The sequence below is a fragment of the Leuciscus leuciscus genome (assembly GCF_965113295.1).
Source record: "Leuciscus leuciscus genome assembly, chromosome: 5".
NCBI classification, from domain to species: domain Eukaryota; kingdom Metazoa; phylum Chordata; class Actinopteri; order Cypriniformes; family Leuciscidae; genus Leuciscus; species Leuciscus leuciscus.
The window spans coordinates 35,741,096-35,758,297 of record NC_138729.1 but is presented as its reverse complement, the minus strand read 5'-3'; the positions used below and the strand labels follow the sequence as shown (position 1 = coordinate 35,758,297).

At 37.7% G+C, this 17,202-nt stretch overlaps 2 protein-coding genes across 2 annotated transcripts in view; both read right to left on the bottom strand.

Annotated features, from left to right (window-relative positions):
* The window catches only part of whrnb (whirlin b), a 57,145-nt gene extending 52,979 nt beyond the window's left edge, over positions 1-4,166 (bottom strand). Inside the window, exon 1 of the mRNA XM_082169298.1 lies at positions 2,939-4,166. Within this exon, the coding sequence (XP_082025424.1) occupies positions 2,939-3,667 (729 nt within the window). The 5' untranslated portion in view covers positions 3,668-4,166. The remainder of the gene's footprint in view (positions 1-2,938) is intronic.
* Positions 4,167-8,075: 3,909 nt separating this feature from the next.
* On the bottom strand, positions 8,076-16,699 carry noxa1 (NADPH oxidase activator 1). The gene is made up of 16 exons (XM_082168863.1): positions 16,552-16,699; positions 16,142-16,321; positions 15,375-15,457; positions 15,041-15,149; positions 13,295-13,429; positions 12,975-13,082; positions 12,307-12,366; positions 12,164-12,201; positions 11,935-12,073; positions 11,384-11,452; positions 10,853-10,931; positions 10,444-10,523; positions 9,457-9,611; positions 9,203-9,308; positions 8,696-8,819; positions 8,076-8,570 (listed from the first exon to the last, which is right to left on the bottom strand). The coding sequence occupies exons 2-16, from the start codon at positions 16,313-16,315 to the stop codon at positions 8,464-8,466; spliced, it is 1,566 nt and encodes a 521-aa protein (XP_082024989.1). The 5' UTR covers positions 16,316-16,321; positions 16,552-16,699; the 3' UTR covers positions 8,076-8,463.
* Positions 16,700-17,202: the final 503 nt, after the last annotated feature.

Here is a 17,202-nt window from a genome sequence, read left to right as displayed (position 1 = left end):
TGGTTAAAAACGTGAGGTGCATGTCAGTGTTTTTTTAAAGTTTTCTTGGAAAGTTTTAAAAGTTGGACATATTTTGACTTTAGCACCACATTTTTAGAACCTTATGGCATGCAGGAGACGCTGCAAACACCTGGTCAGACGTGCACTCGGGCTCAGTTGCTACTTCTTGTGCTGGCTCTTTGTCTGCGTTTGGCTCAGGCGTCGTGTCCATCTCACAGGATGGTTTCAGGCTGGACTCTGAGTCGGGAGTGGGGATGGTGTCCTCCTCTGGGCCGACTGTGAAATCCAGTCCGTTCATCAACAGCACCCACTCACCCACTCCCAGGATGCGAAAACCCTCGGGGACCATTCGCTGGCAAACGTGCCTTCGTCTGCTCGCTCAGGCCAGTGTGGTAAAATACGCTGATCTGTATAGTGCGTCAGTCACATCAGGTCGAGGAAATCCTGGGTGTGATCCATAAGCGAACGGTTCCTCTGCTCCAAGCATAACAGTTTGACCGCTGGCAGATCCATGGGGGAAAAGAAACCAAAAAAAGATGAAAATATATCTTCTTTTGGTCCGGTCTTCTGTCGCCAACGGTTGCATTTCTCAACTTAATCTATTAATCATATAGTTGCTGATCGTTGCTGATGCAGTAATCATTAATAAATGGTTTAGTTCTTCATGAGTCATGAATTACATTAACACGTGATTATCTGTGCATTAGTTAAGCATGAATTAATGCATATTAATGCACCCATATTGTAAAATGTTACCAATGTTATTATTATTGTTGTTTTTTATTAAATCCAATGTTTGTATTTTAATGGTATAATAAAAAAATTCTTAAATGCATTTTTTTAACTGTATAATAGTAATAATGTATGTGTATTATATAACAATTATTATGTTTACACATATTTTTGTATTTACATGGCTCATATTGTGACAATCCATCTGGTTGGTCAGTTAACATGTTGGTCAGACCAATTAGTGGTTCTTGCCCAGAATAAGAGCAATGTGGGCAAGCTTGCCTTAAAGCTGAAGGCCATGTTATCTTCCATGAGATATTATGTTAACAACTCTGATAATGTCAAATCAACTCAATTCACACCTCAGCCTTACGGTAAACTATACAGCCAATGCGATACATTTCTTTTAGGCTGACACTTTGAGTAAACATGGTCAATCACTTTTAATCCATCCATATGGAACCTGCAATCAAGACAGACTGACTCACAAAATAAAGCTTCACAAACAGGCGCCAGGCCCTTAGCTTCCATACAACTAGCCTATTTGACTCACATTGTTTTTTGCTGTGTGCTTTTTTTAGCTTGTGGATTCAATTCTGACAGGCAAACAAGATTGCGACAGGCAGTACAACAAAGCAAGGATGATACAAAAGAACGCCACACTTCCCTCAGCAGTCTAACGTGAATGCTCAAAAGATTTAAAAAAAAAACATAGAATGAGCTGCCCACACAAATAGTCAAAAAGAGAGAGAGAATGAGTGAGCAAAGAGGAGAGGAAAGTAAGAGTGAGTTGGCTGCCTGTCATTGCTCTTCATCTGTACAAGCATCAATTGTTATGTAACCTATGATTTAACTCTCAAATCTAGAACTAAAATTAGAGATGATAAGAGATTCCATCACAGGCAAATTTCAGCATATGTCTAACTGAACATTACAGTTGTTCGAACACTAACACCTCCAATTATTTTCACAAAGCCTGAGACCAGCACCAGCTCCAGTGGTGTGTTTTGAGTCAATTATCTAATTTTCCGATATTACATGTGGACACATGGGGAATGAGAGCAAATGTGTTAAAAGAAAAGGTCAAGATTAAGACCATGTGAAGAGAAAAGAGCAAATGAGATTTAGTCACACTGCGAGTGGCCAGTTTGGGGTTGAGGCCAAAAGTTAGTGCACAGCTCTGTGTAATTAAGTGGGCAAAATAAATAAAAAATTGATTTTAGCCCTGCTAAAGCCAGTGACTCTGACTGGGATTGCGGCCAAAGATTTTTCTGCAGGGCTATGACACTGGTTAAGGACTTTACAGGATGAGGTAAGGGGAAGCAAATTGGACTGTTTGCTACAAAAAAGGATACTTATAAAATACTTATAAATAAAAAGATACTTGAAGCACCAATTGGGGTTCCACAGACTGCCGATCCCTCTAGAGCAGTGATTACCAACCAGGGGTATGCGTACACAAGGATATATTTTGCATTGTTAAACTGAAATGATCATTTCTTTAATCATTTCAATAGGACTACGTCAGGGTTGTTAAACCATCTGTACACAATGTATTAGTCTTTACTTTATTTTCTTTTATGTCCTTTTTTTATTATTACTGAGAGTGACTCATTTTGATTGTGTACACATCTTTAATATGCAGTGTTTTTTGTAGATCGGTTTTCTGTTTTAAATTTTGGTACTCTATCTATCTATCTATCTATCTATCTATATATATATATATGTATATGTATATGTATATATATATATATATATATATATATATATATATATATATATATATATAGATATAGATAGATAGATAGATAGATAGGCCTAGATAGATAGATAGATTCATGGTTTTCATTGAGAATCTTTCTCCATGATTACCAGAAGTTGAAACCTGTGAATGACCAAAAGTGCAAGTGCATTAAAAACCCTTCCCTTATAATGGGTTGATTGGAGGAATCATTGGAAGTTTTTAGAGTTTTTGCAGTAACTTATCAGAGAACTGCCCTTTTTGATAAGGGTCCTAGAAGTTTTCTAGAAGTTTCCAGTAGTGTGGCAGTCTGATAAACACAAAATGGTGCATCAAGTGTCTTTTTATTTTTACAGTGAAAGAATTCCGACAACAGATACACGTAAGATGTTAAGGGATGGGAAATGTTTAAATACATTGCCCAATCAAACACACACACACACAAACATAGAGAACACACATCACCTTGACTGCCTCTCCGTGAGTGACTCGGTCAAACACCATGTTATTGACTTTCATGATCTGGTCTCCAACTCTCAGCCCCTCTCTCTCAGCGGATGATCCCGGCTCCACCAAAGATACATAGATGCCAACTCCATGCTCTGACCCACCCCGTATGCTGAATCCCAGGCCTTCGTGGCTCTTGCTCCTTTTCAGCGTAACTTGGCGGATTTCATCAGGCGCTTCCTGCATCAGCGCCGGCGCTGTCCCCTCAACTGTGGTGCTGAAAACAGGAGCCGCGCGCACAGATCCATGACTGGGACCGGCCTGCTCGTACTCGCGCAGAAAGTGCACCGGGGATGCTCCTGCATGCGCGTTTGTGCAGCTGATGTCTTCCGAGCACTCGTGCTTGATACTGCCTGTCAGCAGATCCGTTTTCAGATAAAGCCCTTCCGACGTGTACTGGTCGAACAGCAGCTGGTCCGACCGGGGTATGACCAGGCGCAGCATGGGTAAAAGTTGGCGCTTGTTGGATGTGTTGAGAATGACTTTGAGAGTCTGCACGAGATCGAATACATTGCGCTTGGCGTGGTAAATGTTGAGGCAGTGGATGAACTGCTCCCTTTCGAAGTCGTTGAGCAGCACGTTGAGCGCGTTGTGCAACTTCTTGACGTTAACGGAGAGCGCGCGGCCACCGGAGCCCAGCGAGTTCGCGCCCGACTTGAGAGAAGCGCGCTCCAGATCCGTGCTCATTCTCAGACACCTCAAAACCACAGGGAGATTTCACATCAGGCATTAGGAACGGAGCACGGTCAGTGTCTCTTGCTAAAAACAGAAATGCAGCGCGATTCGTGCGTTAAACCTGTGGTGAGACGTGTCATGCTGAGTTAAGTCCTCGTTTGAGAGCGCGCGCTCACAAAATAACAACGATACAGTAAAATGGCAGAATAATTAGTGCAATACAGTTTCGAAACTTTTGATCATGAATGAAATTTGTTTAATGGGAACTTTAAATGCTATAGTGGAAAAAGTCCACTGTTCTTCCAGAGAAAAACAACAAACCCTAATTAAGTCCCGCGAGGATTTGACGTCCGTAATAGTGACTTTAATCCTTTTGGTAACACATTATGCGAAAAGAAACGGGAGGTGAGACGTCCTGCAACGAGAAAGAAAAGAAAAAACAGCACGAACGTTTCAAGTTTGGCAGCCGCGCTAAAAAGAGGAGCGCGCGTGTTCAGTGTTGCTCGCTCGGATTTCTTGTCGCTACTACTGAGTCCGTTGTGAGATACCGACACAGGCGCTCCGGAGGAAATGACGCAAGCGCGATGCGTCTCTGTTGCTTAGGAACAAACAACTAGGAACGCATTTGGACAAACAAAACCTCATCTTTCCTGCGCGTGAGCTATTTTTAATGTTCAAGGTCCGCCGGGCTATTGACGTTTATCAATTGAAAAGTCGTTTCCAAAGAGCATTGCGCACTTAGGGCCATAACGTAAAGGTTCGTATGGCAAGTGTTTCTTACAGGGGAAACAGTCGAACTTGATTTCAACTTTACAGATATGTGCTAGGCAGATCCTCTACGTGTGATATGTTTATAGGGGATCATGTGGAGCCAGTCTGTAAGTATTGCAAAATAAAACAGCACAATCAGTCCTGACTGTCCATTGTCCCTTTTATTTCGAAGCAAAACTACTAAATAAATAAAGCATGCTGATTTCAGCTGTGATGAATCCATTATCTTGTAGATTAGCCTTAAGTTTCTGCTCAGAAAGATAGTCTTGCTACGCAACAAGTAATACAATTTAATATACGTTACATATTATTAATGTATGCATTATAATCAATCTGCAATTAAACCTGAAAGTTATGCCAGTATGATGCTAAGAGCAATGGTGGAACATCCCATTTAGAGATCAGAAATATATTCCGCAATCAAAATAAATCAGATTCAAGTATTTCAGAGAGCCATTAAATCAAGAAAAACATATTGACCTAAATACATTTTTCAGTAATAATTAGTGAAAATAAATTTGATTCTGATTGACGTTTTCCTTTGGAACACTTAAAAAAAAAACACATCTCAGATCAGATGAAATTTTAAAGCCCCTTTCATTTCAATCTTTCAGATGATGTCTTATCCCAAGTTAAGAGGAGCTGTTTTGAACAGATTTACAAAACGAGGGCATGTGTTTGGATATGTGTGTGCTTCATTTGGGATTGCTCCATTTATACAAGCTCTCTAATCCTTTGTGTCTGCAGAGAGTAATATCACATCTTAAACTACAGCTCTGCTTGGTGTTGTGAATACCCAACTCTCACAGATGCTGTGTCAGATAATGCATCTGCTGAGAAAAGCTGCATAATCCATACTGTACATTCAGGGCAGTCCTTGAATTGTTTTGTATAAACAATAATAATTATCCTTATTATATTGGTTCAGTCTATGCTGTCTGATGTGCTAAAAAGGCAGCCAGCAAGGTTTTAGGCCAGACTTTGGATTTCAGCTGCTGTGGAAGCTCAGTTCAAACACACGTGTCATCCTCTAAGCTCATAAAGAGGAATTAGAAAGGCCTGTCAGCAGACACTACCTGCAGTACACAAACCTAGTCTCTCTGAGAGCTGTTAATAATCTTATATGGACAAACTGTTGCTCCCTTTAAGGCTTTATTTAACCTCATCCTTTTCAAGTCTATGTCTGCATTGACCCAATTCATTTTCAATGTAACTAAGTAAAGCTTCATTTATATAGCACCTTTTAAAAACAGTGTTTACTTGAGATACTTTTTAAAAGTGCATAGCGAGTCGATTTACTGGCACAACAGCAACAAAGTGTATTAGTTTTGGCAAAGTATTGACAGCATGGCTGTACATTAAAATTGGCATGAAATGGAAGTCGCAATCATCTTTTTTTTCCTTATTGTTACATATATCCAAGTGAAACGCTTCTGGAACAAGAAAAAGATGTAGGTACCGACTCGCGTCGGTAAACATCATCAGAAAAGAGAACAGATTTCGTTACAAGGGCGAAAAGTTACAAGGATTATACACATGAATAAATCATTTAATAAATACTGCAATATTCCATAAAAAGAGAATTGACCATTTTGATTCCATGTTGACTTTAATAAATAAAACAATAATTCAAATGAAACAAAGAGTGCAGCATAATAAAATTAGAGAATAAGAACTAATAATTAAAATAAAATAAATTACAATCACATCAGTAGCTAAATTAGTGATTTAAAAAGGTACATTTAAGATCGAAATGAGACTAAACACATTTATAAACTCTCTCCACTAAACTTTCTTCATCATTCTGGATCTCCAACCCACTGATTTACAGCCATTTACGATGATGGCATTGGAGCAAAGGAGTCAAATTCATTGTTAATTTGCAATTATAGCTCTTGGCATCAGAGCATGGTGGCAGAAATTAATGAACAATTAATGGGCCTAAATGAGACAATAGAGATGCTCACTGATCTTTATGCATTGCAGAAGAGAGTGTATTACACCTCAGCTGTAAGTCACACATAATACAGACTCACCAACCAAACATACATGCTCAAAAGTAATCCAATTAGGTGCTCAAATACTATATCTTTCCCTTTCCTTTCTTTCTCTCGACATGTACACATGTTTGAGAGAGTGATCTAATAAAACTGTGTGGTTAGGATGGTTTAACCTAATTTCAGTAATTCCTGTTCTCTTGACTTAAATCCGAGAATCCAGATTTCTCCATGCACCACCACAGTTGGTCGGTTTATGCTCTCCACTTTCTGGATAAAGAGTCCCACATAATCTTTTGAGTACCGAGCGAGTGATGCACTGAATAAACAAGTAACTTTTACGATTGGGATACTGGGTTATGCTGTCAAGGCCATTAAATTACCGCCGTTGGCTGCACTACATAAAGACCAAAATACAGTTCACTTACATCCCCTATAAAAAACAGACAGACGGTTGTTTTCACACTGAAACATGTTAAACTTAATAACTCCCTGACACTTATTCAATGTCTTTTACAACAGCTTATAAATGCAACACAAATTTTCACTCTTCAAAAAATATAAACCAGGTACAGAAGGTAGAAGGGGAATAACTGATCGGTTAACATCGAGTCAGAATGCGGTAGGGCTTTGATTAATAGCAGAATGTTTAATGGGAATTGAGGGAAATGTGCGTCACGCTGGGCTCTGCCAAACCCATAATTACAGCAATATAAAAGAGCAGAGGGATCGTGTGCTGCAGTGTCATGCCTCAGTGCCCAGTCCGACAGAGCACACCACGCCATTAAACACTGCATTACGGATACCTTGCTGAGGTGTATTCAGCTCTCACTACAGGACAGGGGGGATTTAAGAGCCACTTTATGACATATGACCAAGTCTGAACATTGTATAGGTGTGATGCAAGTTAAATCCTTCTGCTGCACTGCTGTTCAGTTTGTATATAGATACCGTTTCAGCTGCAGGTAAAAGGGATATTTCTCCGCTGGAAAGATGAATGTGTATTTAAATTGGGTAATTTATGTAGTAGAAATGTGAAATTATTTTAGAAGTTGGTGCCTAGACTAAAAAGCCAGAAAATTTATTTTTGGCTCATGTGGATGAAAGACAACAACTCCCAGAATGCACTTGCTTCGCTGCCCTACGAGGCCACTCCCAAGCCACGCCTACCGGTTACAGAGGGAAATGATACAACTAGGCTACTAGTTGACTCAAAACTGAAAAAGCCGTTTTATCCTGAGATCCCACCCCCAATGGGCGGGCTGAAAACATTCGGAACTAGATCCTACTACTGGCTGTAGTCTCTAGCCTCTGGCCAGAAAAAGCCTCCGATGACACAAAATGACGATTTTTGCGTCATCTGAGTTTTTTTTCCAGACACACAATACAGAAATCTCTCGTCTCAGAGGGACATGAGGGAGGGAAGCACGGTCATTTGAAAATACTACCAGTTTTCTACTGATACAAAGCTTAATGCTAATCTGTGAAGTATCCCTTTAATAAGAGGTGGGTGCTAATGATGTAAACTGAAACTGACATCCTATGGAGCCTATGGAAATACCAGAAATTCTCTCTTTTCTATTAATATTAAATGAACTCACTCTATAAAGAAGGCCAAGAGTTTCCAGTTTGGCATCAAATTCACACAGGTGTTCCAGTACCAATATACATATATTTTAAACAGCTTAAATTCCCAAATGACATTATTTTCCTGTTAAAAGCACGCTGTAATTTCATTAAGTAAATGGAAAAATAAATCATGGAAAATGTTATAATGGAAAATTCTTTTTTAAATACCTTTAGAACATAAACAATTATGGAGAGGATAAATTAATTTGATATCATCTTTCAAAATCTATGCTCAAAGTTCATAGAAACAGCAGTAAAGAGAAGGCACAATTTGGTATAAAGAAAACAAAACTTCTGATAAATACTGTCATTAATTTTGGCCAGATGGATGCCTCTATACTGTCGCTGCACATAAGAAAGTTCTTAATGATTGAACGCTAATATGGCCACTGTAGATGTTTAGAGGCTGTTTCAATCTGTTGATGCCCCACTGATGCTCTCTGTATCCCGATGAGCAAAACTTCTAGGGAAGATGCCGATTTTTCCAGCAATGTGCCCTTCTAGCCACTCCTCATTCACTGCAAAATGGAGAGAGAGAAAAAGAAAAATACTTTTATCACCCCAACACTGGTGTGCAAAACACACCACATATAAACATAAAATTCTCTAATAATAAAGAAAAGACACCCCTGTGTTTACATACCTTCACTGAGGATGTCAATTGTGTCGCCTTCACTGAATTCCAAATCCTCTGGGCCTTGTGAATTGTAGTCATATAGTGCCACCATCTGATAAAGAATGGTCCTGTTGGCCAGAGGGTCCTCGTTCTTGGGTCGAGATGGGGGGAAAAAAGAAAGTTGCAAAATATAAAAATTTCATTTGTAATAGAACAAAGTTTAAGGTAATGGAATGGTGAGGAAATGATTTCCTAATAAACAATGAAACCATTTATAGGTTGATTTCCTAAAATAGTGTAAACACTATTTGGTGCTATCAAAATCTGCTCTGTTTAAACATACAGACACTAGCTCAACCATTTGTGTGAATTTTTGGGTGACACAATATGACCAATTGCAGACAGCGGTGAGCATGGGGAGTATTATTTCAGAAAACAATTCCATTTGGCGACAGTAGTAGTGCAAAAATTGCACACAATTCATCTCCTTTAAATTGAGAGCTGTCAATCAAAAATGGTAATTCGTAAGGTTACCTGACACCAGATTTGGGCACGTCCTGATTCAGCCACGCCCTCTAAGCTATCCAGTCCATCGTCACCATTTAGTGGCGTTAGTACTCTGGTGCCATATCTTCTGTGTCTGTGAGAGGAAGTATAATATTATGCGTTAAGGATGGTGTGGGGGGTTTTCAATGAAAAAAATGTGACCAAAGTTCTAACATACTTAAATGCTGGGAATTTATGGCAACTAAAAGCAGGTCAGCCAGACTGCAGGTTTGCAATATTACCTGAGGCGAATGTTCGTCACAGGCTGTCCTAATTTCTGTGCGATTTTCTCTTGCAGATCCCGGAAAGGAGTTTCTAAAGGGACTCTCAGAGCGATGGTGCACGTATAGTGCACCTTGACTACGACTGATCCAGAGTCCTGGGGTGAAGTTTGGGCCTGAAAAATGGGGGTCACATCTGAGGTTACAGAGATACATCAGATTTTTGATTTCAACCGATCATAAGTATAAGCCAAGCGATTAAAGTTATAATACAAGAACATGAAAATGATAGAAAAAGGAACGTTTTTCTTTCCTCCCCCACCTCCCAGAGTTCCCTTTTCCCATTACAAGATTCGATCATGTGCACAAGGTATTGGGAAATTCATTTACAAGTTTTGTCGCAAGGTAATCGGGCTTCTCTAGCAGGCAGTGGCCTTAAATAGTCTCCTCTTCAAATTTCCAGCGTTCTTTTGCTCCCTTGGGTGTATTTCTGACTGAATCAGGCCAAATCAAAGGCCTGCTGCCTCAACACTCCACTCCACTTCTTGTCTGAGTCACAAAACTCATTCAAAAGATCTCATCTCACACAAAAGATCAACCATGACGGCCACTGCATTAATCATGCTCTGCTTCTATTTCCATCTACAGTACATGATACTGTCAGAAATGTTGGCTTTCAGGCTTGACAAATTGGACAGGGAGATAAAAATGAATTTTCAGAAGTATATAAGATATAAGCACTGAGGATCTAACCAAATATTCAAGATTAGGGGGCACCAAATGTTAAAGAATGGAAAACCCAAGTTTATAGACCACAAATCTGTTGCAAATCACAAATGCAAATCATTTAAATTAGCTTCTAATTATTGGTGGAAAATTAGAAAGATAATTCCTGGCAAAAACTGATTATGTGGTTGAAATAAGTTACTGTATTTAAAGGGATCACTGATTTGTCCTGCTAAAAGGAGAGCATTCTTTCATCTTTTTCAAGTGTGTTTTCTTACTCACCTGCTGCGTAGGGACGTGGGTGGAGTTGCTGGTCGTTGGAGGAGATGTGTGGGTAGCACAGGCACAGGGCGGGTTCAACTCTACAGAAGAGAGGATGAAACTTGCATTCTTCAGAATACTGGTACAATCATTTTATTTATTTTTAGGACAGTTGAAGGAGGGACAGGAAATGATAACTGCATCACGCAACATTACACTGCATTTTTTTATTAGAACATTTTTATTATATTATTTTATCAACCTTTTTCTAGATATTGAAAAAGATAAAGTTTCGAAAATTATATTTTCTTTATTTTGTATAATGATATACATTTTATAATAATTCTATAATAATAAAAACAACTTTAGTTATGAACTAACAGTTTCAGTTTCAATGTGTTAGCTTTATCTGAAAACATATTTTCTGTACCTAGTGAACGTTGAGATGGAAATTGGGGTCGATTTGGGGGTTTTAGGGCTGGTGGATGTGGGATGCCATTGGCGAGTTCCTTCCAAGTAATATGCAGAGAAAAGCACTCAGTATGTTACTGCCTATAACAACTTTGATTCAGATATTGTACATCAGAGCCTGAAGAACAAGTTCACTGCTCCTACAGTATGCAAAACAAGGGAATGTAGATCCCTTGCACAATTAAACATCACATCTCTGGAAGAAGAGGCTATAAACTTTTAAATCATTTTTATTTTCATGAATGCTATTTTCCTTTAGAACGATACAAAGAGTGATGAGGCAAAGCAAAGTGTGTAAACACATTTTTTACTAGAATTAAACAGCTGCCTGCATTCATAAAATTCTGCATTTTACCGCCAAGCTCAACATATCTATGAGAAAGGCTGGATGAGCCTTGCCAAATAACAGAACCCTATTAAAACCCATAAAGCAAAAACTGTGAGAAATGAAAGAGGTCATACGAGGAGGTTAAAAAAGTAGAACACTTACAATTCGCTTGAATTTACCCTTGTTTTTCTTGCCCATCGGTTCAAGCAGGAAATTGGGAACCAGACCTCTCTGACATTTAAAAGTAAAAAAAAGTAGAAGAAATAGCCCAGGTGTTATTCTATATTTTGTTATCAGTTTTAAATCACACATTGATGTTGCCACTTTTGTGAATGTCAGAAACATAGTTAGAAAGCAAGAATATCCGCTTGTTAAGTCTGACCCGTTTTCAGGTGACCATGTGCTGTAATACTACTGAAAAAAATGATCCTAACCTTTACTTCTAAACAGAAATCTCTGATGATTCATCTTTTATAAATCGTTAAAATATACGTGTCCAGGACGTCATGAGCCTGGAGATTGTAGTGTACACCATTTTAAACAGTTTTAAAACGCTTTTCTTAAACGACATGAATAAATAGTGATTATAAATGGGTGTTGAGATAAGATCCCCAACTTAAACAAGTAAGCTTGGACCTGGAAACAGTAATCCTTATGTCACAAGATTGTCATAATAGAGGACAAACATTCAATGTGCCTCCATATCAGTATACCTTTCCATCATAAATGACTACCGCCAGCCCGTCCTTGTCGTCATCACTGTACACAAACACTTCTGCTCCAGCAGGCACTGTTAGCTCCCCTGCCCCTTTTGCCACATAAGCACTCTTCATTACCATGTAACGAGAGTCCCTATGCAGGAATTACACATCGTATATTATCTCAGTGTATTAAGCCGGTCTTGTAACAGTCTTTAATATGTTCTGAATATTGTATACTTACTGGCCGTCGACTACCTTTGGCTCATAGTACCCTGGTTTCTGCAGGAACATATATAATCAGTGGAGTTTAGTTTAGAAACAAAAAGACAGTGAAAAAAGCAGGACAAAATGTTGAGGTTGTAGCATCACAGGCGGTAACTTTACCTGTGGTCTGAGAGGATCAAAGCCCCTGAAGTCATCGTTTGGAATCAAAGAAGTGATGACCTGAGAAAAGAAGAGTTAGTTTCAGTGAACATTTGTCACATTTATTGCATAGTTCTTTTAGTGCAGAATTATAATGTTTATGATTACAGTCAATTTTTATATCAAATGAACAGGGGAGACCTGCAGATGCATTCTTTTTTGGGGGGGCAGCTTTTAAGTTCGAACATGCATATATTTCTAGATTTTTAACAGATTTTCAACTGTTCTCAGCCAGAGGGCTGGTAACCACTAGGGGGCCTCAGCAAACTTATAAGTTTCTCATGACGGCTTGAAATTATTTGAAATAAAGACAAACAAGCATTAAAATAAGCTGGGGGGAAAATATATTTCTTATTTCAGTTCACCTCCTCGATAATGTTTTTTTTTTAAAGAAATATGAGTGTGACTTCTAGATCTGGAAATGTAATAGAAGAAAATTAAATGTTGTTAATAAAATCATTAATAAAACCCATGGGAATTTTTATACATTTTCTGAATATACAATTTTTTTTTTAGTTATATAAATATTTTATCGGGTAGAAATTGAGAGTGAAAAATATTTGTAAAAATCCTCATCCAGTACATCAGAAACAACTGGAAAAGTCATGCATTTGCATAAATTGAGTTACCTTTGCTTCACCCAAGAAGTCCCTCGGTTTAAGCTGATCTACCTCCTGTTTCCTGGGACGGAACACTTCACCCTCGGGAACCAGGAGAGGTTCTAAAACCTCTCTCCTCTGAGAATAAATTGGACAGAAACATTACATTACATTTAGAGAAGTGTTGTTCTCTGAAAACAGACTTCAGAGATCGTTACAAACCACTGTGTCCAGTGATAAATTATCAGTAAAAGGGCAATAAAAATGTAGTGGTGGATGTCATGCACTATGAAAATGCTTTTCAGCCTTCTCTTTGGATTTTCTTATTATAAGTATCACATAGATCTTACAGAAATGGCCTCTAGAGCTGTGTCTATTAGGCTGCTTCGGCCCGCTCCTCTCTCCTGTGAGGCCGCCTGTAAAATGTCCCTGGCTTTGTCCCATTGTTCCAGTCTAGAGTGAATGGCTGCTGCATTATAAAGGACCTATAAGTGAACAAACCCACACAAGTTGTACACACTCTGCATTATATCATATCAGCAGGACAACAAAAGAATATACACTACTGTTCAAAATATGGGGTCAGTAAGGCTATTTTTAAACAGTTTTATTCAGCAAGGATGCATTAAATTAATTCGTCAAAAGACACTAAAGACATTTATAATGTTACAAAAGATTTTTATTTCAAATAAATGCTGTCCTTTTGAACTTTCTATTCATCAAAGAATCCTGAAATAAAAATGTACACAACTGTTTTCAACATTGATAATAATAATGAATGTTTTTTGAGCATCAACTCATCATATTAGAATGATTTCTGAAGGATCACGTGACACTGAAGACTGGAGTAATGATGCAAAAAAATCAGCTTTGATCACACAAATAAATTACACTTTACTATACAGTATATTCACATTAAATAAAAGCTGTTTTACATTGTAATAATATTTCACAATATTACTGTTTTTTTTGTTGTTGTTTTTTATCAAATAAATGCAGCCTTGGCGAGCAGAAGAGACTTCTTTTAAAAACATTAAAAAAATGACAGATACAAAACTTTTGACTGGTAGTGTATTAACTAACAGTTAGACCTCCGGCTGTGGTCTTTTTTGTTACTACTAAAAAGCCTTTTTTCAAGATTTACGCATTTCAATTAAAAGTAAAATTCCATCAAAGTGAAATGAATAATCCTTACATATTATTCATATTATGAATTAAGTAAAAAAAATAAAAAAGTAAAAAAAAATAGTGCTTAAAACATTTTGTATAAATATTAAACTTAAATTTAAATAGTTTCTTTTTTTTTTTTTTTTTATGAATATGAATCACATAAACTAAATGGTTCATTCCCTTGATCCATTAAGACTGTTTCCATTAAAAAATATTTATTAAGCTCTAGTTTTCTTACTCTTAGTAAATAAAAAATAAAAATGTAGTTCATATTATGAATAATATTTAAAGATTATTCAGTTCAATTTGATGGAATTTTAAATATTGCAAAAAGGCTTAAAAATATTTTTGAGTGTACCCTCTTCAGAATCTGTAAAATGAATAATTTCTTTGAGTAGGACCTTCCATTCCATCACCCAGTGAAGTTATTTCTATTAAATCGCATAAACCCATAACTATAAGATGTGCACTTATGTCTAAAGACGGACAAGTGGTAAACATTTTGCATGTGGTGGTGGTCATACATTGCCTCTATGAAACTCTTCTGTTTTTAAATCAATATGCATTTGAGGAACAGAAAGGCTGCTTCATCTGTTCAGGCTAACCTGAGGAATGCTGAATGTCTTATCATTTTTCAGCCTGGCATTTGACATTGCATAATATGGAGCTTTTTCACTCAGCCCTCAAAGAGGCCTTGTGATAGCTATCTGTGCAGGTGAACTCCACCAAAGTTCATGTTTAATGGCAGAGTTGACATAAGGCAAGACAGAAAATGTCAACAATTTCCCGAATTGAAACGCTACCAAATAAAACATGCACACTAAACACAGACAATCATACTTTTATAGATTTTATGTCTTACTCCCCCCCCCCCCCCCCCACACACACACACACACAATCAGACAGAAATATGCGTATGATCTGACCTGCCAGCTGTACAGTTTAAAGCGAAGACCCAGCTGTTTGTAGTCAATGACAGGGTTTTCCCTCATGTATTTCTGAGCCCATATACAATCAGACAATGCCTCCTCCAGTCTGGTGTTAGAAAAGGTGACATAGATAAAGAAAAATGAGAGTAAGACAATGAGAAATAGAGAGAGCAAGAGAACAAAGAGGCAGTGTCAGATGAAAGTGAATCAACTGTCCAGAACATCAACTTTAAACAGTCAATGTTTGTGTTGCATCACGCTGTGGATTTCCAGACAGACTAGTCAGACAGATTCATAGAGATCTACAGTATAAAAACAGAATATTTCTCACCTGTTTGCCATCATATGAACAGCAGACCTCTGAAAAAATCCCACAGCAAGACAGCAATCCTTTGCGATTGCCTGATCGAGAGCCTAAAAGGTATCATATGACATTGTATAAGACATCTCAAAATGTCCACCTTTTTATCTAACTAAAACATAATAATCCCGCCCTTTACCGTTCATATTTCCTCATTATATCTTTTTGCGAACTTGAAAAGACCCAGTTTATTAACTAATGTGTTTTTAAACAGGGGTCTGGGGACCCCCAGGGGGCAAAGGAGCTGAAGAAAACTGTCAAAAAATGTAACAAATAAATGAATAATAAAAAAATAAGATTAAACTAATTAAATAAATTAATTTGATTAAAATAAATAAAAAGTAATAAAAAATACATTCAAATATATAAAAATATATATTTTATTTATTTTTATACTGTACTATAGTGAGTAGAACAAAAAAGTAATACAAACTAAATATTTTCCAAATAATATTTTACACATTTATATTATTGATTTTCACAGTATCAACTGGGTCTTTATAAGACATAGTAATACATAGTTTTTATACAGTACATCCTTAATATATTTTAGGATGAGGGTCCCTTGCACAAGGATAATTATATTTGGGGATCAGTGGCATCTAAAAGAATGAAAACCCCTGAACTAAAGCTATAGCAAATTCTATTTAACAACTTAAGACAACTGTAATGGAGTTGCCGATATCCTGCATTTCTATCATTTCTTATATGTTTAAGTACCAAGACTGTGGTTGTACCTTGATGGCCAAATCCACTTGACCCAGGGCGATGTGTGTCGAAGCGACCACAAACATAGTGCGACAGCTGTGTTCTGTGATCTGGTTGAGTTTAGAGAGAGCGTCCTGCCAGTCCCGGCGGTCTATTGCCTGTACGGCCTCATCCCACAGCCTGATCAACTCAATGTACAGCATGGCCCTCTAGAACAAAACAAATAGGATCAAATATTATTTTTTATACTTGCTATATTAATTAAAATAGAGATTAATGGATTAATACCAAGTTGTACTGAGAAAACAGCCAATTTTGATCACTAATAGCTTGGAACAAAAATAATCTGACAGCTGCCTACAAGTACAGGTGAGACTAAACAGGTTGTTTTAAGGCAATAAAATCTTAAAAGCAAAACCTAATAATGGCCGATACTTACCACTGTAAAGAAACCAACAAGAGATAAGTCCGGAACTTGAATTGTTTTCTAGAAGTGTTCGATCATGAATAAGAGTGCTGCTCCTGAACAGGTGTAAACCAGAACTCATAGTTGACTCACAAGGAAGTGATTTTTGTAGTGTGACACACAGTTGTGGTTCCACCCTCTTTCCATGCCATCAGGAAGTCCTGCATTCCCGAGAGAGAGAGAGAGAGAGAGACTTGTTGAGCAGCAGGTATAGGGCATGTACACAATGGTTCAATTAAACAATAAGCTGCTGAGTAAGTCAAGGAAATAGAAGAAAGACACTGTGCACACTAACACATTTATCATCAACCCTAAGGGCAGAACATTAAAGTTGGTCTGGCCAAGATTTACACTACCAGAAAGCATTTAGTTTTCACCTGACACTTATTTTTATAGGGAAGCAGTTAAGAAAAAGACTGGAGGGAGGAAATCCCAGTATTGCATTTTACCATTTTTTTCCCCCACAGCAAACACATGAGGCCTTAAGGTTATAATTACATTTAATTCCGCAGTATCTTCAGAAATAAATAAAATGAAATAAACATTTGCTTTCTACAAAATGGAGACACATAACGTGGATTAATAGGGGACACATTATGTGGTTGAGAGTTTATTATTTCCACA